The sequence below is a fragment of the Mastigoproctus giganteus genome, chromosome 9 (assembly GCF_048544385.1).
Source record: "Mastigoproctus giganteus isolate SK-2022 chromosome 9, ASM4854438v1, whole genome shotgun sequence".
Lineage (NCBI taxonomy): Eukaryota > Metazoa > Arthropoda > Arachnida > Uropygi > Thelyphonidae > Mastigoproctus > Mastigoproctus giganteus.
The window spans coordinates 10,684,154-10,705,870 of NC_143583.1; the positions used below are offsets into that span (position 1 = coordinate 10,684,154).

Genomic DNA, 21,717 nt, shown 5'->3' on the forward strand with positions numbered 1-21,717 from the left:
GAAGAAATACAATACTTTTCTTTGTGAAAATTAATACATAAAATGAAGAAATTTCATTTGACTAAAATTCTCAAATGTGTATGATGATAAATCAACTATGTAAAAACAATGTATTAATGTAGATTAGTGTCAATAAATGGATTTTACCTACACTAATGAAATCTGAAATTCACCATTAAGGGTATTTATTAACTTACCAAATTAAGAGATCTGACAGTACACATGGAATAAAAAGTTGAAGACTAAATTGATATCAATATCATTTAATTCATTATGACGTTTTCATTCTGTATCTTCCTCACCGTTCCAACCTAGGGTTGGGTCAGGTGAATCAAAGCCTTCTATCTTTTTCTATCTTTCCAAATTTCTCTTCTGTCATTCTCTCCCACTCAATTCCATTCTTTTCCAAATCTTCCCAAAATCTCTCCATCTTTCCCCACGGCCTCTTATTTTCCATTTTCATCTCAAACATTCTTCTTGGTATTCTGTTCCAATTCATTCTCTTCATGTGTCCAAACCATCTCAAATGTGATGCAGTCATCTTCTCCCTCAAACTTCTTTTCCCAAGTTCATTCTAATGTCAATATTTATAATTTTGTCTCTTTTAGTTTTAGCAAGCTTGGATTCTACTGGTATCCTTTTTATTCATCCTCCATGTCTCAGCAGCATAGGTCAAAACAAAACAGGGACAAAATATGACCTATTTATCAGCTTATTAAACTTCACTAGAACTTCAATAGCCCATAGCATGCTGTTAAAATTAAGAAGACTCTTTGACTAGCTACTATTCTCCTTGTTATTTCCACACCTAGGCTGTCATACTTTAGCATTAGTAGAGGCATACGATGCAAGAAAGAGTTTATGCAGCATCAGCCAAAAAAAAAAAACCCTCCCATTTCACCCCTCCATTCGTTCCAAACCCCTGTCCAGTGGCACCTGCGTAGCCAGGTGGGCAGAAGCAGCAGTGTGTGTAGCACGTGCTTCTTGATTAGACCGGGGTTCGAGCCTGTGAGCCACCAAATACGGAGGATGCAGAAAGGTCAGGGAATGGCTACCGCATATCCCCGGAGAAATATGGCCTTCGTTGCTAATGCTCCTAAAAACCAAATAACAACAGCCTGTCCAGCTCAGAATTGAATTTATTTAGGCTATTAGCTTCTACAACAAAAGATGGAAGCTTGTTCCACTAATCAACTACCTGCTGGCTAAAGGCAAATTTCTATCTATACTACACCTTACCTCAATTTGAAACTGTACCTCTCAGGTTCTTAGTCTGAGCAAGACGAAGAATCCCATCAGCATTCAGCTTGCTAAACCCATTCAAGGCCTTATACACCTCAATGAGATCACCTCGCAGGTGCCTACTCTCCAGGCACTGCAATTCACAGAACTTAAGCATTTCTTGGTAAGAGCACCACTTTATTCCCCTCACCAATCTTATTAAACTTCTTTGTACTCGTTCGAGCAACTCTTCATCCTCCCTAAAATGAGGCCTCCAGACATGTACACAAGTACTCTAGGTGTGGCCTGATCATTGCCTTGTATAACGGGATAATCACCTCCCTGTCCCAGCTGGCAAAATTCCTATATATCATTAACAAACTCCATGACCTGCCCCGGCAGCCCATCTGCGCTGCTCAGCAAACTTCATATTTGACTACACAATTACCCCCAGGTCTTTTTCACTTTCCACTTCCCTGAGTGTAGTACTACACAGTTGGTATGTTTCTCTTCAGTTATTGCTACCCATATGCAGTACTTTGCGTTTGCATTTGTCAATGTTGAACTTCAGTTGCCACTTCTCAACCCATTTTCCCAACTTATCTAGATCCAGTTGGAGTAGCATACTGTCTTTACTATCATTAACAACCCTGCCAACCTTTGTATCATCTGCAAACTTAGACATTAAACCTGATATACCTTCATCAATATCATTGATAAATATGCGAAACAACAATGGGCCCAAAACCGAACCCGGGGGAACTCCACTAGTAACATTTGTCCACGAAGAGCAGTGTCCACTGATTACCACTCTATGTCGTGTCCCACTCAACCATCCCTTTATCCATTATAGCAACTTACCCTTAATGCCATACTTCTCCAATTTGTACAGCAGTCTACCATGTGCAACAGTATCAAAAGCTTTCCTGAAATCCAAGTATATGATATTAAAATTATTTTTCGCATTCAGTTCCTTGTGACCACATCATAGTGTCCAATCAAATTCGTTAGTCAAGACGTCCCTTTAACAAACCCATGCTGTGTCTGAACTATCACTGCAGTCTTGACTAGGTGATTGTGCATCACTTCTTTAACCAGAGACTCCATTATTTTCCCCGGAACAGAAGTCAAAATAACAGGTCTATAATTATCTGTTCCACCCTTTGAACCCCCTTTGTGAATTGGGGATACATTTGCACATCTCCAGTCCATGGGGACCTCTCCTGAATCTAAGAATGTTCTCATAATCATGGCTAAGGGTTTTTTACTTCCCTCGGCTGCCTCCTTCAATATAACTGGATAGATTCCATCCACCCCCAGGTGCCTTTTTATGTTTAACATCAACAATTTCTCTTCCACTTTTGCTCTCTGTTATTACAAAATCATTTAGCTCACTATTAGAGTTCAGAAAACTTCTGTCCACCCCTTCCTTACAGAATTCCTCATTTGTGAATGTATAGGCAACATACTCATTCAGTTTGGCAGCTATCTGAGCAGGATCATCAACAGTCGAACTACCAATATCAAGTGGCCCAATCTGATTCATCACCTTCCTTCTAGAGTTCACATATGTAAAGAATCTGTTGTTTTTCTTTGCATCCTTTGCCAAGGATTTCTTGTAATCAGCCTTCGCTTGCCCAGACTCTTTGTGACTTGATTATAGACTAGCTAATATCTGCCATGTGCTTCTGTGTCTCCTGATAATTTATATGCATCCCATGCATTTGTCTTCTCTGCCGCAAGCTTCATTAGTTCATCTGATGTCCATTTAGGTCTATATCTTGAACAGTATTTCTTAGTTGGTATGAAAAGCTTAGTAGCTTCCAAGATTAATTCCTTGAAGGCTTCCCATTTAGAATTCACTGTTTTTAACACCTTCATTTGATCCTCTGTATAGAATTTAAAAACTGTCTCAGACCACCGTTGTCACCTATACGAAAGCAAAAGCCATTCCCATTAGCCTTGATGGTAGTTACATCTTTAAGTAATTCCCCCATTAATACATTGTGATCACTGTCAACCAGTGGGTCCTTTATCTGCAAATTCTTAATGCATGAATAATCACTGCTGATAATCAGATCAAGTGTATTACTCCCTCTTGCTGCCTCTCAAACATGTTGCTGTAGAAAACAGTCATCCAATAAATCCACAAAAGTCTTGCTGGTGTGACCAACCCACAAGTTTCAGTCAATATCTGGAAAGTTAAAATCCCCAATTATAAGACATTCTAATTTACTGACCCACTATTTCTCTGCACAATTGCTCATTATACTCATCAGATTCATTAGGCCTATAACACACACCTACTCTTATTTTTCCTTTCCCAGTGCTTATTTCACACCAAACAGACTCAACACTGCATTGTACACCGAAATCAATTAGGTGCACTTCCTCAGATTTGTGTTTCTTATCTAACAGCATAACCACTCCTCCCTTCCTGTCCTGTCTATCCTTCCTGTACACATTACTCCCCAAATTCCAATTCTGCACTGCTTATGTCTGTGTGACACCATGTCTCTAATATCCCAACAATATCTGCCTTTGATGTCTTGACTAGCACTTCAAGCTCATCAAATTTATTAACTATACTCCCAGCATTGCTGTACATGCAAGTATACATGCACCTGTATCTACTCTTAGTTACCCTAACACAGCCCATATATTTACTTGTTCCACTATGACTCCCAGAAGTCCTGGAAATCTCCATTACCTTGCTTTCCAGGCTGCTGCTCATTCTAATAGAAGCAGTGCAAGAATCACTTTTGCTTCTGCCTGCAGCCACTATTAACCTTTTAATCTCTGTATCACCCAAGCTATCAGCCTCCGAGCCACCTAAAACTGCCTTGATAGCATCAGCAAATATTCTTGCACCTTTTCTATTTAAGTTCCGACCAGGCTGAAAAAATTCTACCCCTTGAGCCTTGCACAATCTCTCCAGGGCCGAATTGATAGACAAGGCTCTCATCATATACTCCCTCCTATCGTGTCTGGGCAGAATTGCAGACACTTTCACATTCAACCCTAACTCGCGACTTTTTTTCAACATTGTCTTGTACCTGTTGAGTAAATCTGCAGATCTCTTACTCTTAATGTCATTAGTTCCAACGTGTACAACAACATCACCTTTTGTTCCCTTGAAAGATGATATCTGCTCTACAACGTCATCAACTTTTGCCCCTGGCAGATATACCCTGGTCCTGTTCCACCTATCCTTCGTGTATAGTATATTCCCCATCTCCTTGACAACAGAGTCACCAACAATAACTAGTTCCTTTGTTATTACTCTCCCTAGTTACTTAAAATGGTTCACTACTTCCAACATTTCATTCCCTAATTTTTCCCTTTTACACTCATTTCTCTCACTCTGCCCATCACCATCTCTTTGGGCTACTTATTTTCAGATCATACTCACTGACCACACTTTCCCAATGCATTAGTTTCCCTTGAAATTCTTCCTCCTTGTATACCCAGAGAACATCTTTATCTGCAAACATAGCTGTTCCACCTTTTTATCATCCACCACTACAGTGATATGGTCCAAGACAATAATAAAAAGTAATGGTGACAAACGGAAACCAATCCGAGTTCCCAAATTATGTCCTCGCACAACTTTCACACTTTGAATATATATTTTTAATCATCACAACCTCTTCCCTGACTATTACCATTTTCTCCAAACTTTTCCACACTTTTTCTCTTTGCACATCATCATATGCCTTTTCAAGGTCTAAAAATACCAGAAAGAGGCTCTCGGCAAACTCCCAATGTCATTTTTCATTATTTCATTTCCCAATAACATTTCATTATAAGAAAATAATGTAATAGTTTAAAAAATGGCACATGGGCTGAGCATGCACAGTTGATGGCTGTATTATTATTATTATCAATTTATTTCTCTGCTGAAGAGACACCCCTGGGACAGCCATTGGCTAGAAGGGTGAGAGTTACATTCTTAGGTGTGAAGTGGACCCATGAGCAAAAGGTTACAAAGTCCATGGGAAGTTCACCCTGAAAGGCTGAATACAGAATTTTGGAATACATGGGTAATTATGATTTTATAATAGAATATTTACATTTTTTGGTATCTTTGAACAATATATAGTTAAAAGGGATCAAAATTAAATGCAGTTTTTGACCCAAGTGGCTGTGCACTACAATTACAGGAGACAATAAGAGTCAGTAAAGACTTGCAAATCTGTAGGCTTTTTTGTTACAGAACTTTTCCGGTTCAATTCTTAGTTGATTGAAGAGTTCTATCGTGTTTGCTGGAAAAAAGCGACTTAGGCTGTCCAGGTTTTTTAAGTTGCTTTGAAGAGGATGTCTTGTTTCAGCAATTCTGGTGGCTTCTCAGCGAGAGTGAAACAAGCCATCAATACTGGGAGCGTCTAATCTTCCTGTTAGCAGTTGGGCTAATGTGAAAATGTTGCTTGTGTTCATTGTCTGTTTCCAGGGAGGAATGCTGAGATTTGAAAGTAGGATGGCTCTAAAGATAGTAGATGGGTGATTCGAGATCCTGTTGATTGGAAGGATGTTTAGATAACATTGATTCAGTAGAGTAAGCAGTGGGCTCATGCCTGCTACTTACTCTACCAAATCAATGTTAGTGACGGCATTAGCATCATTTAGGAAGTAAAGTAATTGACATAATTTCCATTTAGTGACAAATTTGGTAGAGTAAGTAGCGGGCATGAGACACTACTAACTCTATCGAATCAACATTAGTCAAACGGCAGCTGCAGGAAGGAAGTATCACTGTTGTACTTCCTGGAGTTATTATTGCAAGAAGTATGATTGCAACAATGTAAGTACTTGATTACAAATACTTGTATGATCGCAACAATACAGGTTAGGATAATTCACCTCTGGTGGAAGCTGCAGATGACATCACTGTGTCACATTTTTATGACCAATCAGATTTACTTTTGGTTGAGATGCCCCAAGGATGTTTCATATCAAAAAAAATTTAAAAGTAAATTACAAGATCCCCATGTAAATTTATTATATCAAGAAAAATACCTCTTGTTTTGCCTTATCTGACAGCTGAATTAGAACCTGGATCTGCTTCTGCACTTGTTCTAACCTTTGCTGTTGTTTTCTTTGTTGATCCTCCTCTTCATTCCTTTCCCCATTTAGTAATGCATGTTCAAGTTCAAGCTAAATAAAAAAAATAATAAATAAATAAATATATATATGCAACATGTAAATCTAAATGGATGTCAAACGAACGAATGAACCTCATATCAGAGAAGAAAAATGCATGGGATGCATATAAATTATTATGTGATACAGAAGCCTATGGTGGATATCTACTAGTCTGCAATCAAGCCACAAAGGAGATTAAGCAAGCTAAGGCAGATTACGAAAGGTTTTTAGCAGAGGATGCAAAGAAAAACAGCAGACTTCTTTATTTATATAAACACTGAAAGGGATAGGATGAATCACATTGGTCCCCTTGATATCGACAGTTTAACTGTTGATAATCTTGCTCAAGTTCTTACAAACTGAATAGGTATCTATACATGAGGAGTTGTTTAAGGAGAGGAATTCCAGACATTCATTAAACTCTAACAGGGATCTAAAAACGAGTCTGACAAATGAGAGGAAAGTGGAAGGGAAATTGCTGAAGTTAAACCTTAGGCCATAATTATGAGAGCATCTTTAGATTCAGTGGAGGTCCCCGTGGACTGCAAACGTATTCCCATTTCAAAAATGAGGGATCTAAGGGTGACATGAGTAATTATAGAACTGTTAGCTTAACTTCTATTCCAGGGGAAAAAACGGAGTCACTGTTTAAAGAAGTAATGCAGGACAATGCACACAGGAGTTCAGTTATACTTCGGTCACAGCATGAATTTGTAAAGGGGTAATCTTGTCTGAGCAATTGAATATTATAGAATCAATTTAATTGGATACTACAAAATCAATTTAACCCTTAATTCACCCAAGGGAAATTTCATTTGTTTATAATTTTGTGGCAACACTGCTCAACCTGGTCATGTCAGCTATTCATATTTGATGTTATTACTAATCCAGTCATGTGCTTGTTTTTCCTGATAAAGGTCTGCAACATTGAGTATTATTAATATCTGGGTGAAAATTCACCCATGATAGTATTAGTGTATCTATTACATATCATTAGATTTTTACACATAGTGTTTTGATTTTTATGTTGCATCTTTCTTCTAATTGCACTATGATGAAAACTTATATTATGAAGGTCGGGCAATAAGTGAAGAGGAGTTCTCAAAGTTAGTGACCGATCTCAAAAGAAGTTTGGAAGAAATTGCATTGACTCTGAAGGTGCAGAAACTGAAGATTTGTGCAAGGTCGACAAAGTAGAGAATGATTTGCAAGGATGTGATGTAATGGAGAAAATAGATGACATCCTGCAGTGGAGAGTAGTGCAACATTTTTGATCCTCAAAAAAATCCCAAGTGCAGTGATGAGTATGTTCCTGAAGAAGTAAGCTCGTTAGAAAGATTCTGCTCTTACTGTGTTTGCACCAAAAGACACGTCAACTGGAAACATTAGGCCAAGGAAGCAAAGGAAAAAGAGTGAAAAACAAGGTTTTTTTTTTTTTTATTATGAGAACCCCAAACACAAGAGGTATTAGAACCTATAGTACTTAGTACCGTGCTTGGGGTTGAGAGGTTGAAAAGACGAAAGAAGATATTTGTTGACATTGGACTTGAACTTCTGTAGATTGTAATTTTCAGGAAATACGTATGAAGGAAGGTTGTTCCAGAAAACGGCAGTTGAATGAATAAATGAGGAAGATGAAACGTTGGTTCTGTGGGTTTGAAGCTGGACTGTAAACGGATGTTGGCTGGTGGCGGCACGTGTTCGGACTGTTTTGAAAGAGAGAGCGGGAATTATAGAAGCCAATTCAGAAGAACAGTGCCCATGGAAGTATCTGTAGAAGAGGCCATGCAGCAGAAACAGTACGTCTATGAGAAAGCGAGTGGAGAGACTCTGTTAGAGATGAATCATTAATTAACCTAACTGCCCTCTTCTGAATGGAATCAAGAAGCCTGAGAGAGGTTTTGGGGGCACCACCCAGATGTGGGAACAAATATTCCATGGCAGGGCGGATTTGCGATTTATACACAGTGAGCAGCTGTTTGGAAGAAAAGTAACGCCGAGAGCGAAAGAGAAAACCAAGTTTTTTAGATGCAGAGGAAGCAATATTTGTAATGTTGCTTGTGCCAAGAGAGATTAGAAGTCAGGTAATCCCCAAAAGAGATATATCATTTTGCCTAGAAATCGGAGTGTCACTAAAGATAAGCATAGGAGCAGAAGAATCCTTTTTGCGAGATATAAGACAAGACTGAGTTTTAGCAGGGTTGAAATCAACTAAGTTGTCTTTGCCCACTGGAGAATTACCTGAAGATCGGCATTTAAGGAATTGGCAGCAGATTTTGAGAAGTTGAAGCTGATTGAGCAGGACAAGATTTCTCAAAATGGAAAGTTGAATGCAATGTGCTATCATCGGCAAAACTATGGATAGGATTTCCAGTCAATGGAAGAAGGTCATTGATATACAAGAGGAAAAGAGTGGGGGAAAGAACTGAACCTTGGGGGACACCGCATTAGTGGAGAAGTTAGAAGACAGAGAGCCGTCTACCATCACCCTCAGTGAGCGATCAGAGAGAAAACTGGATAACCAATTACTAAAAACAGTTGGCAAACCATAAGATGGAAGCTTGTTTAGAAGACCTTTATGCCAAACACGATCAAAAGCCTTTGAGATGTCAAGAGCAACTACTTGTGTTTCACCGAATCTTTCCAGTGAATTAGTCCATAAATGGGTAACATAAGCCAGAATATCACCAGCGGTTCGACACTGTCGGAATCCATACTGGCGATCGTTGATCAGACGGAAAGTTTCTAGGTAGTTTAAGAGTTGCCGGTTAATTGATTTCTCCATTACTTTAGAAAGAGTAGAAGTAATTGCAATGGGACGATAATTGGATGGGAGGGATTTGTCACCCTTTTTAGGAACTGGCTGGATATGAGCAAATTTCCAAGCAGAAGGAAAAACACATTTGGAATAAGAAAGTGAAAAAAGGCGGCAAAGAATAGGAGTAAGTAAGTTCAGGAGCACAGGTTTTGAGAACAAGTGGAGAAATACCATCAGGACCTGGAGCTTTCTTAGCATCAAGATTCATCAAAATCCTTCTGATATCCTTTTGACGGAAGACCACAGAAGGCATTGAATGGAGCATGTTAGGAATGGTGCGAGGTGTTTTACCAAGATCATTAATATATGAGCTGGAAGAAAAAATGGGGATGCTAGCAGGTCAGCTTTATCCTTGGCTGAAGTGACAACAGAACCATCTGTTTGGACAGAGGTGGGGGCAGAGATGGGCAAGAGTTTCGGCCAATAGCTTTGGCAAGGAGACCAGAATGCTCGGCTACCATTAGGACAAGAAGCAAGTTTTCTACTCTTAGCCTGTTCAAACTCTAATTTGTACTGATTAATAACTGCTTACAATTGTTGCGAGCTTTGGTGTAGGCAGAAAATGAAACTGAAGAATTAGAAACAAGCCAGTTACGATATGCAACATTCTTCTCTTGGACAGCCTTAGCACATTTGTTGGAAAACCAAGGTTTAGATAAAGGACGAGATTTTAAAGTGGAGTGTGGGGATAAAGGATTCCATTCCTGCAAGAATAATTTCACTGACACGATCTGAGCAAACGTTGATATCAGAAGTTTTGAAACAGTAATCAGACCAAGGAAAAGAAGAAAAGCAGTCTCGCAAGTCATCCCATTTGGCATTCTTGTTATGCCATACAATACGAGGTTGGGAATAGCCATGAGATAAAGGTTCCATTGGAGAAGAGACAATCACCAAGTTGTGATCTGAAGTGCCTAAAGGACCTCTCACTTCGACCTTGTATTTAGAAGGGTTGTTTGTGAGAAAAAGATCAAGCGTATTGACTGTATGATTAGGATTGTCCGGTATTCTTGTAGGTAAATGAACAATCTGTGCTAGGTCATTAATAATTGCAAAAGCCTCAGCATCTCGACCTGCTGGGTCGGTGTAACTAGAAAACGGAAGCCAGCTGAAGTTAAAATGAACGTTAAAATCACCAAGGAAAATTACCTCACTGTTAGGAAAGTTGGACTGGAGAAAGTCAAGTTGCAAAGAGAGGAAGTCAAAGAGCTCCAAGTGATTAGTGGAGTTGGGAGAACGGTAGAGACAACAGATGAATTTGACACAATGAGGTAGAGAGATTTTAAGCCAGAGAAGATCAAAGAGAGGAGATTCCAAATTGCCAAGTCTCTGACAGGGAATATCAGAACGGACATATGCACAAGTACCACCTTTGAGACAAAAGGAATTATACAGCAAATAATTTGGACATCTGAGATGAGCAGTAGTTGAATCAACTGATAACTGAGATTCAGTGAGAAAAAGTACATGGGGTTTGGAAGACTGCAAGTGGAAATGGACATCGTTGAGATTGGAATTGAGACCACGTATATTTGTGAAATGAATTAGGAAGTCCTTGGGAGGTTTAGATCTTTTCCCAGATAAGCTTGCTCTATTATTTTGACAATTCATGGTGTATTCAATAGTAAGAAAAGTGGGTGGGACACGTAATATGAAATAATGAAATTTTTGGATATGGCGTACATGTGGTAAGAATATACCCAGATCCTTGACATAACGTGGCCTCGACAATGCTCCCCGCATACACACTACTCGGACTCCCTCCAGTCACTATCTGGCAGAGTAGAGGTAGCAAGATTAAACACTAGCTGATCCGGAAGCCTCCTAGAGAGTTACCAATAGGTTTGGTCCAGTGTACTATCTAGCGGCCGGCCTGCGAACACCGTTTTAGAGCTGTACCCTCGAAATGTAAGGAATATTGGATCTCGCCACGACATTCATCATAACCTCAAAAATCATCAATCATACTGCATGGTGGAAGAGATAGGGAAGGGTTGGCCGGAACTTAGCTCTAGAGACTAAACATGGGTTCCACCACTTCAAGCCTCCAATAAGCAAAGTGGTGGTATTTCACCGGTTGATGAGAGTCATCTACCACCTAGTACTGCCTGGTAACATAGAGGGGCGGCGTTCCTCCATGTGGTGTAGGCGCCACACCTCGACCCCTGCTTACGTTGGTTCACACCTGGGTGGTCACCCACCATGTACTTGTGTATGGAGGTTATACCCAGGATTACTAACAGCCCCACCATCGTGAAGGTGCAAGCAGAGGATTTGACTGTCATAGACCATCCGGACTTCGCCGAAATTGGGTCCACTTGACTTAAGTGTCACCCGAATATAGTTCCATCAGCGTTTTAGACTCCCAGGTAGCAAGAACAGCTTGTCTGGCATATCTGGGAGAATGTCTATGACAACCTCAAGGACCTGTTGTTTTCAGTTAGTTCTGGATTATGCTATTCATGATCAGCATATTTTGGTTCCTTGCAAAAAGGTTCTCCTTGGTAAGGGAAAAAATTTAAAAAAAAAATGATCTAGTGAATTTCCTGTCAAACAAAACACCAACTAGAAATATCCACAATATTCTTCCTGGTCCGATAGGTGAAGCAAAGAAAGTCAAAAGGACATAACACAGAAAATAGGTTTGAGTTCCTTCAAGAACTGGGTCTTAAGTTAGTTTCATCGTGGATGAAGCAACGATTGATGATAAAAAAAAAAAAAAAAATGCCCAAAGCATCAAGATGAAGATAGAAGATATTTTGAAAATAAGGAAAGAATTCCCAACTACATCTGTGAATACTCCTAAAGGAGCACCTCAAGACAAAGGCCCAAAACAGGGAAGATGTCTTTTATGTAAAAAAAAAATTATAAAAAATTTGCCTTTCGGTTTACAAAATGTTCTAAATTTATATCTAACAAGCACAGGAGTGTGATCTGTGCAAGCTGCTCAGACTGATTTTTTTCATTTTCATAAATCAATCCTTTTGAATAAAATATAATTTTATTCAAAAGGATAAATTTATAAAAATTGATCTTTTCTTTTTTGGGTGGTTTTTTTTTTTTTTTTTCTTACAAATCCCTGCTAATTAACCTAAAATTAATGATTGGTGAAAAAATCACCCATGATAGTATTAGTGTCCTAAATAAGGATGATAATATTTAACGGTCAATTGGATAACAAATGAACTTTATTCAAAAAATAATAATAATAATTATGATATCATATACTTGGATTTAAGGAAAGCTTAAAGGAAGTAGCAAAGGAGGTAAGCAAACCCTTAGCCATAATTATGAGATATTTTGAAAATAAGGAAAGAATTCCTTATTTTCAAAATAAGGAATTTTTTCCTTAATTCTTTCCTGGACTCAGGGGAGGCACCCATGGACTGTAGATGTACAAATGTGACCCCAATTCACAAAGGAGGATCAAAGGCTGACACAAGCAATTATAGACTGTGAGTTTAACTTCTGTTCCAGGAAAATTAATGGAGGCACTGGTTAAAGAAGCACTGCAGAATCATCTAGACAAGACTTCAGTTATAGCTCGGACACAGCATGGTTTTGTTAAGGGAAAGTCTTGCCTGACCAATTTTTTTTTTTTTTTTTTTTTTTTATGAAAACCCCAAACACGAAAGGTATCAAAACCTATAGTACTTAGTACCGTGCATGGGTTGAAGGAGAAATGGGGAGGGGGATGCCGGAAACTTTGCTCTAGAGACTAAATATGGGTTTTACCACTTCAAGCCTCCAATAAGCAAAGTGGTGGTATTTCACCGGTTGATGAAAGTCATCTACCACCTCTTTGAATGGATACTATGATGCAGTCACAAAAGAACTGGATGCAGGGAATGACTTTTATATTATATATTTGGATCTTAGAAAGGCTTTTGATACTGTTGCACATGGAAGACTGCTGCACAAATTGGAGCAGTGTGGCATTGGAGGCAAATTGCTGCTAGGGATAAAGGGATGGTTGAGGGGGAGAAGACAGAGTGGTAATGAATGGACACTGCTCAACGTGGACTAATGTTATTAGTGGAGTACCTCAGGGTTCAGTGTTGGGTCCATTGTTGTTTTCTGTATTTATAAATGATATTGATGATGGTATATCATGCTTAATGTCCAAGTTTTCAAACGATACAAAGGTTGGCAGGGCTGTTAAGGACACTACTGACAGTATGCTGCTGCAACAGGATCTGGAAAGGTTGAGCAGATGGGCTGAGAGGCGGCAAATGAAGTTTAACATTGACAAATGTAAAGTACTACATATGGGAAACAGTAACCCCACAGTAACATAACTCGGTACAGTGGATTCCGGTTATTTGGGCCACCGGTTAATCGGGGTAGCCATTTATTTGGGGCAAATCTTAAAAAACAGAAACCAATCGAGAAAATAGCCAGGATTTACTTCACTTAATTGGGACAGCATGCCGTTTAATCATGGCAGGAGACTGCAGCACTGGAGATTACCCTACGATTGTCTCTGACAGTACCACGTGGTTCGGTCAAAATTGTGGAGGTCACAATTTTGACCGAACTGTCTGTTTACTGTCTGTTATTATAAACAGACAGTAAACTCGGACTAATGTTATTAGTGGAGTTCCCCAGAGTTTGGGTTTGGCATTGGCCCATTGTTGTTTTGTATATTTATCAATGAAATTGATGAAGGTATATCAGGTTTAATGTCCAAGTTTGCAGATGATACACAGGTTGGCAGGTTTGTTAATGACAGTAGTGACAGTATGCTACTGCAACAGGATCTAGAAAAGTTCGGAATATGGGCTGAGAAGTGGCAACTGAAGTTTAACAATGACAAATGCAAAGTACTGCATATGGGTAGCAGTAACCCCAGAGTAACGTACCAACTGTGTGGTGCTACACTCAGGGTAGTGGAGAATGAAAAGGACCTGGGGGGGGGTTATTGTGCAGTCAGATTTAAATTTCTCTGGAAATGCAGATAGGCTGCCAGAGCAGGTCATAGGGACTTGTCAATGATATACAGGAATTTTGCCAGCAGGGATAATCCCTATGTAAAATAGCAGGTGATTATCCCTACGTACAATGCAATGGTCAAGTCACACTGAGTACTGCAGACAGGTCTGGAGGCCTCATTATAGAAAGGATGTAGAGTTGCTAGAACAAGTACAGAGAAGGTACAGTGCATCTTGAGCCACAGATTGGATCAAGGATATTGGATTTTTTTTTTTTTTTTTTTTTGGTAGAAATTCAACTCCAACGGCATTAGACCTCCCATCTATGATGATTGGGTGTCCAGGAGCAGCATCGAGAAATAATGAGCTGCACATAATATATTATTATTTTTATAATATTTCTATACAGCATGGTGAAGTATGATGAAAACCATTTTTCAAAAATCTACCTTGTTACGCACTCTTCGATTGCCACACAAACAGGAGCAGAGATTTTTTATATCCCTTGGACTATCTCTCTCTCTCTCTCTCTCTCTCTCTCTCTCTCTCTCTCTCTCTCTCTCTCTCTCTCTCTCCTCTCTCTCTCTCTCTCTCTCTCTCTCTGTGTGTGTGTGTGTGTGTGTTTGTGTGTGTTTGTGTGTGTGTGTGTGTGTGTGTGTGTGTGTGTGTGTGTGTGTGTGTGTGTGTGTGTGTGTGTGTGTGTGTGTGTTTGAGATACTAGATGGTCTTTAGCTTAACATTGCCCAATTTCAACCAAAAGAAAATATAACCTATTTTTTACATCTCATTGACATTGCAGATTTGCCATGGTAAATATCCTCCTTCAAGATAAAAGTTTGCAAAATTTCACAACATGGTCCTTCTCTCTGAAAATCAGTACTAGTTAATTTCAAGTTGCACAGAATAAGTTATGCTTTTTTTAAAACTCAAACCGTCCAGTTACTCTTTTTTTAAAACTCAAAACACCTTTAAGCTTTCTGTGGACATCCATTCACTTTTTAATCTTCAAAGAGATTCCTGACTTTTTTTTTTCTTGAATTATTGCTGTGCTTAATGGAATTCACTGTTGTGTTGCTCTTCAAGCCAAATTAGTATTAGTGTTATTTTAGCCATATGATGCAAGAAATCAAACTTATACAGCATCATGAAAAACAAAAAAAAAAAAAAATTCCCATTTCTCCCTTTCGGTCATTCCAAATGTTTGCCTAGGTGAGCCTTAGTTTTATATAAGCTATCAACTTCCACAACAACAGATGGAAGTCTGTTCCAGCAAACAATAACCTCTGGCTAAAGGCAAACTCCCCACACATCTGATCTACAACCGTCATTCCTCGATTTGTATCTATGCCCCCTCAGGTTCTTAATCTGAGCAAACGGAAGGATCCCATCAGCATTGAGCCTCCTCAAACCATTCAAAGCCTTATACACCTAAATCAAATCACCTTGCAGGCAGTTAGTCTCCAGATGCTGCAACTTACCAACAAAATAATTCTAAATGGGAAGCATTTAAAGAATTAAACTTGCAAGCTACTATGCTTTTCATACCAACCAAGAAATACAGTTTAAGGTTTTGGGCCCAAATGGATATTGGATGAACTAATGAAACATGTGGCAGAGAACAAAAATGCATAGGCTACATAAATATTAAGAGGTGACACAGAAGATTATAGAAGATATAAGGTCTCTAATCAAGTCACAAATGAGGTTAGGCAGATTATGAGAAATCTTTGGCAAAGAATGCAAAGAAAAACAACAAAGAGTTCTTTACCTATGTAAACTCTAGAAGGAAAGGGATGAATCAGATTGGTTCACTGGATATTGATGGTTCAACTGTTGATGATCCTATTCAGGTGGCTAACTAAATGAGTATTTCGCATCTACATTCACACATGAGGAGTAATTCAGGGAGGAGAATATCAGTGGTGTATTAAGCTATGGTAGTGAGTTAAATAATTTTTTAATAACTGAGATCAAACTGGAGGAGAAATTGTTGAAGATAAACATAAAGAAGGCATCTAGGGTGGATGTGATCGATCCACCCTAGATGCCAGCTATATTAAAGAAGGCAACAAAGGAAATAAGCATAGCCTTAGCCATAATTATGAAAGCTTCCTCTAGATTCAGGGGGGGGAAAGGGATTACCCATGGACTGGAGATGTGAAAAATGTGTCCGCAATTCATAAAGGAGGATCAAAGGGTAACACAAGTAATTACAGACCTGTTAGTTTATCTTCTGTTCCGGAGAAATTAATGGAAGCACTAGTTAAAGAAGCACTGCAGGATCATCTAGACCAGGGGTGGCCAACAAGTCGATTGCAGCTTTAATTTCGGTCGATCACAAAAAATTTTAAATATATATAAAAAATGGATTAGTCAAAATCTAAATGTTATTATTATTATGCACCCCACTGCATACGCTTATTACAAATCCCTTGAATCATATGTTCAACGCAAATCCATGATAAATACCAATCGGATTTTCTGCTTATTAGTGACCTTAGAAAATATAAATAAAAAGAACTTAAATCCAGATTATTCACACAACAAAATTTCTTCATGACACCTAATTTACAATCTAATGCAGTAACTGTAGCATCATTTAAAGTGAGTCATCTTTTTGCAATGCAAAAAAATGCAACCATTTTCTGATGGTCAATTCATCAAAGATACATTTTTGGAAATAACAGATTCTCTTTTTAAAAATTTTAAGAAAAAAATGAAATTAAAAGTGCTCTTCAAGATCTGCAATTATCTCAAAATAATGTGATGTGACATCCAAAAAAAATGAGTAAAAATGTGAGGCGAACAAATTACATGCTCATATTACTAACTGTGTGTGTCATTCAGCATTAGCATAGCCATATGATGCAAGAAAAAAAACTTATGCAGCATCAACCAAAAAAAAAAAAAAAACACCACTCCCATTTCACCCCTCCGTTCATTTGAAATATCTCTCCAGCTAAACCTTAAATTTATTTAGGCTATCAACTTCCACAACAAGGGATGGAAGTCTGTTCCACCAAGTACTCAAGGTGTAGCCTAACCATTGCCTTATACAAGGAAATAATCACCTCCTTATCGCTGCTACAAAAATTCCTGTATATCATTGACAAGACAACAAGAGCTACACTTGCAGCCTGTCTACACTACTCAGAAAACTTTATATCTGCCTAAACAATTACCCCCAAGTCCTTTTCATTCTCTACCACTATCAGTGTAGTACCACAGAGTTGATACGTTACTCTGGGGTTACTATTTCACATATGTTGTACTTTACATTTGTCAATGTTAAACTTCATTTGCCACCTCTCAGCCCATCTGCTCAACCTTTCCAGATCCTGTTACAGCAGCATACTGTCAGTAGTATACTTAACAACTACTGCCAACCTTTGTATCGTCTGCAAACTTGGACCTTACGCCTGATATACCATCATCAATATCATTTATGAATACAGAACACAACAATGGATCCAACACTGAACCCTGAGGACTCCACTAATAACATTAGTCCACAATTAGCATTAGTAGAGGCATTTGATGCAAGAAAGCAAGCTTATGCAGCATCAGCCAAAAAAAATAATAATAATAAATAAATAAATAAAAAATAACCACTTCCATTTCACCCCTCTGTTCGTTCGAAATACCTGTCCAGCTGAGCCTTAAACTTATTTAGGCTATCAACTTCCACGGCAAGGGATGGAAGTCTATTCCACCAACCAACCACCCGTTGGCTAAAGGCAAATTTCCTCACGTCTATCCTACATCTGTCTTTTCTCAATTTGAATTTATGCCCTCTCAGGTGATTATTCTGAGCAAAAGGAAGAATCCCATCAGCATTGAGCATGCTCAAACCATTCAAGGCTTTATACACCTCTATCAGATCACCTCGCTGGTGCCTAGTCCCCCAGACACTGTAAATTGCAAATCTTAAGCCTTTCTTCGTAAGAGCATCCCTTTGTTCCATTCACTAATCTTGTTGCCCTTCTCTGTATTCGTTCCAGCAGCTCTACATCCTTCTTGAAATGAGGCCTCCAGACCTGTATACAGTACTCTAGGTGTGGCCTGACCATTGCCTTATACAAGGGAATAATCACGTCCTTATCCCTGCTAGAAAAATTCCTATATATCATTGACAATACACCATGAGCTACTCTTGCAGCCTGTCTGCACTGCTCAGAGAACTTCATATCTGCCTGCACAACCACCCCCAGGTCCCTTTCATTCTCTACCACTGTCAGTGTAGTACCACAGAGTTGATACGTTGCTCTGGGGTTGCTGTTTCCTATAGGTAGTACTTCACATTTGTCAATGTTAAATTTCCTTTGCCACCTCTCAGCCCATCTGCTCAACCTTTCCAGATCCTGTTGCAGTAGCATAGTGTCAGTAGTGTCCTTGAAAACCCTGCCAACTTTCGTATCATCTGCAAACTTGGACATTAAGATTGATATACCATCATCAATATCATTTATAAATACAGAAAACAATAATGGACCCAATACTGAACCCTGAGGGACTCCACTAATAACATTAGTCCACGATGAGCAGTGTACATTGATTACCAGTCTCTGTCTTCTCCCCCTCAACCACCCCCTTATCCATAGCAGCAATTTGCCTCCAATGCCACACTGCTCCAATTTGTGCAGCAGTCTTCCATGTGCAACAGTATCAAAAGGTTTTCTAAGATCCAAGTATATAATATCAAAGTTATTCCCTGCATCCAGTTGTTTTGTGACTGCATCATAGTATCCAATCAAATTGGTCAGGCAAGACTTCCCCTTAACAAAACCGTGCTGTGTCTGAGCTATAACTGAAGTCTTGTCTAGATGATCCTGCAGTGCTTCTTTAACCAGTGCCTCCATTAATTTTCCAGGAACAGAAGTTTAACAGGTCTATAATTACTTGTGTCACCCTTTGATCCTCCTTTATGAATTGGGGTCACATTTGCACATCTCCAGTCCATGGGTACCTCCCCTGAGTCCAAGGAAGCTCTCATAATTATGGCTAAGGGGTTGCTTACTTCCTTTGCTGCCTCCTTTAATATAACTGGATAGATCCCATCCACACCAGGTGCCTTTCTTGTATTTATCTTCAACAATTTCTCCCTCAGTTATTACAAGATTCTGTAGCTTACTGCCAGAGTTGAATACACCTCTAGCATTCCCCTCGCTGAATAACTCCTCATGTGTGAATGTCAATGCAAAATATTCATTCAGTTTGTTAGCTACCTGAGCAGGATCATCAACAGTTGACCCATCGATATCAAGTTCACCAATATGATTCATCCCCTTCCTTCTACAGTTTACATAAGTAAAGAACACTGCTGTTTTTCTTTGCATCAATTGCCAAAGATTTCTCGTAATCTGTCTTCGCCTGCCCAACCTCCTTTGTAACTTGGTTACAGATCAACTTGTTTCTATCATAGGCTTCTGTGTCACGTGTTAATTTGTATGTATCCCATGCATTTTTGTTCTCTGCCATATGTCTCATTAGTTCATCTGACATCCACTTAGGCCTAAACCTTGAACAATATTTCTTAGTTGGTATGTAAAGCCTAGTAGCTTCCAAGATAAGTTCTTTGAATGCTTCCCATTTTGAATTTGCTGTTGGTAACATCATCAGTTGGTCCCACTGTATAGAATTTAAATACTGTCTCAGTCCATCGTATTCGCCTTTACAAAAGCAATAACCCTTCCCTTTACCCCTAATGGTAGTTACCTCTTTGAGTAAATCCCACTTTAGCACACCGTGATCACTGCCACCTAGTGGTTCATTTACCTGCAGATTCTTAATGCATGAAGAATCACTACTGATAATCAAATCAAGAGTATTACTCCCTCTGGTTGCCTCCCGAGCATGCTGATGTAGAAAACAATCATCCAATAAATCCACAAACGCCTTGCTAGTGTGTGAGTGACCAGCCCCCAAATTCCAGTCAATATCCGGGAAATTAAAATCCCCCATTATAAGACTCTCTGATTTACTGGCCCACTCTATTTCCCTGTACAGTTTCTTATTATACTCATCAGAGTCATTAGGCCTATAGCTCACTTTTGATCTCCCAATGCTTATGTCACACCAAACTGACTCGACACTGCACTGTCCAGCAATGTCGACTGGTTTCACTTCCTCGGATTTTATGTATTTCTTAACTAATAGCATAACCCCTCCTCCCTTCCTACCTGTCTATCCTTTCTGTAGACATTGTACTCCCCAAATTCTAATTCTGCATTCCTTATATCTGTGTGACACCACGTCTCTGAAATCCCCACAATATCTGCCTTTGACGTTTTGAGCAATACCTCAAATTCATCAAATTTATTTACTAAACTCCTAGCATTAGTGTACACGCAAGTATACATGCACCTGTTCTTTTTCTTAGCTATCCTAACACAACCTATGTGTTTATTTGTACCCCAATGATTCCCAGCAGTCTCTGAAATATCCTGCATCTTATTTTCCAGGCTGCGGCTCACTGCAATAGAAGCAGTGCAAGAATCACTTCCACCTCTGACAGTGGCTACTGTTAATCTATTAGCCCTTGTATCCCCACAATCTAGCAGTTTTCCGACCCACCTAACACTGCCTCGACAGCATCAGCAAACATTCTTGCACCCTTTCTATTTAAGTGTATCCCATCCCTGTAGAAGCAGTCTCTCTTGTTAACAAGTGCAGATCAGGCTACTACCCTTTGAGCCTTGCACAATCTTTCGAGGGCCGAATTGATCAACAGGGCTCTCATCATATACTCCGTCCTATCTTGTCTGGGCAGAATTGCAGACACTTTCAGACAATGAGCATTGTCCATTGATTACCACTCTCTGTCTTTGATTTGAACCCTGAGGACTCCACTAATAAACATTAGTCCACTATGAGCATTGTCCATTGATTACCACCCTCAACCAACCCTTTATCCATCGCAGCAATTTGCCTCCAGTGCCACACTGCTCCAATTTGTGTAGCAGTCTTCCATGTGCAACAGTATCAAAAGCCTTTCTAAGATCCAAATATATAATATCAAAGTTATTCACTGCATCCAGTTATTTTGTGACTGCATCATAGTATCCAATCAAATTGGTCAAGCAAGGCTTTCCCTTAACAAAACCATGCTGTGTCCAAGTCTTATAACTGAAGTCTTGTCTAGATGATCCTGCAGTGCTTCTTTAACCAGTGCATCCATTAATTTTCCTGGAACAGAAGTTAAACTCACAGGTCGATAATTACATGTGTCAGCCTTTGATGCTCTTTGTGAATTGGGGTCACATTTGCACATTTCCAGTCTATGGGTACCTCCCCTGAGTCCAAGGAAGCTCTCATAATTATGGCTAAGGGTTTGCTTACTTCCTTTGCTGCCTCCTTTAATATAACTGGATAGATCCCATCCACCCCAAGTGCCTTTTTTATGTTTATCCTCAACAATTTCTCCATTTCCCTCTCAGTTCTTACAAAATCATCTAGCTCACTGCTAGAGTTTACTTCACCTCTGGCATTCCCCTTCCTGAATAACTCCTCGTGTGTGAATGTAGATGCAACATACTCGTTTAGTTTGTTAGCCACCTGAGCAGGATCATCATCTGTTGAATCATCAATATCAAGTTCACCAATCTG

The 21,717-nt window shown here is 39.2% G+C and overlaps 1 protein-coding gene across 4 annotated transcripts in view; it reads right to left on the bottom strand.

The window, feature by feature from the left end:
• The window catches only part of LOC150080048 (uncharacterized), a 477,066-nt gene that overhangs the window by 179,877 nt on the left and 275,472 nt on the right, over positions 1–21,717 (bottom strand). For all 4 annotated transcript variants that reach the window (XM_090381622.1, XM_090381621.1, XM_090381619.1 and 1 more), the window contains one exon: positions 6,238–6,375. In XM_090381622.1, the coding sequence (XP_090237748.1) occupies positions 6,238–6,375 (138 nt within the window). The remainder of the gene's footprint in view (positions 1–6,237; positions 6,376–21,717) is intronic.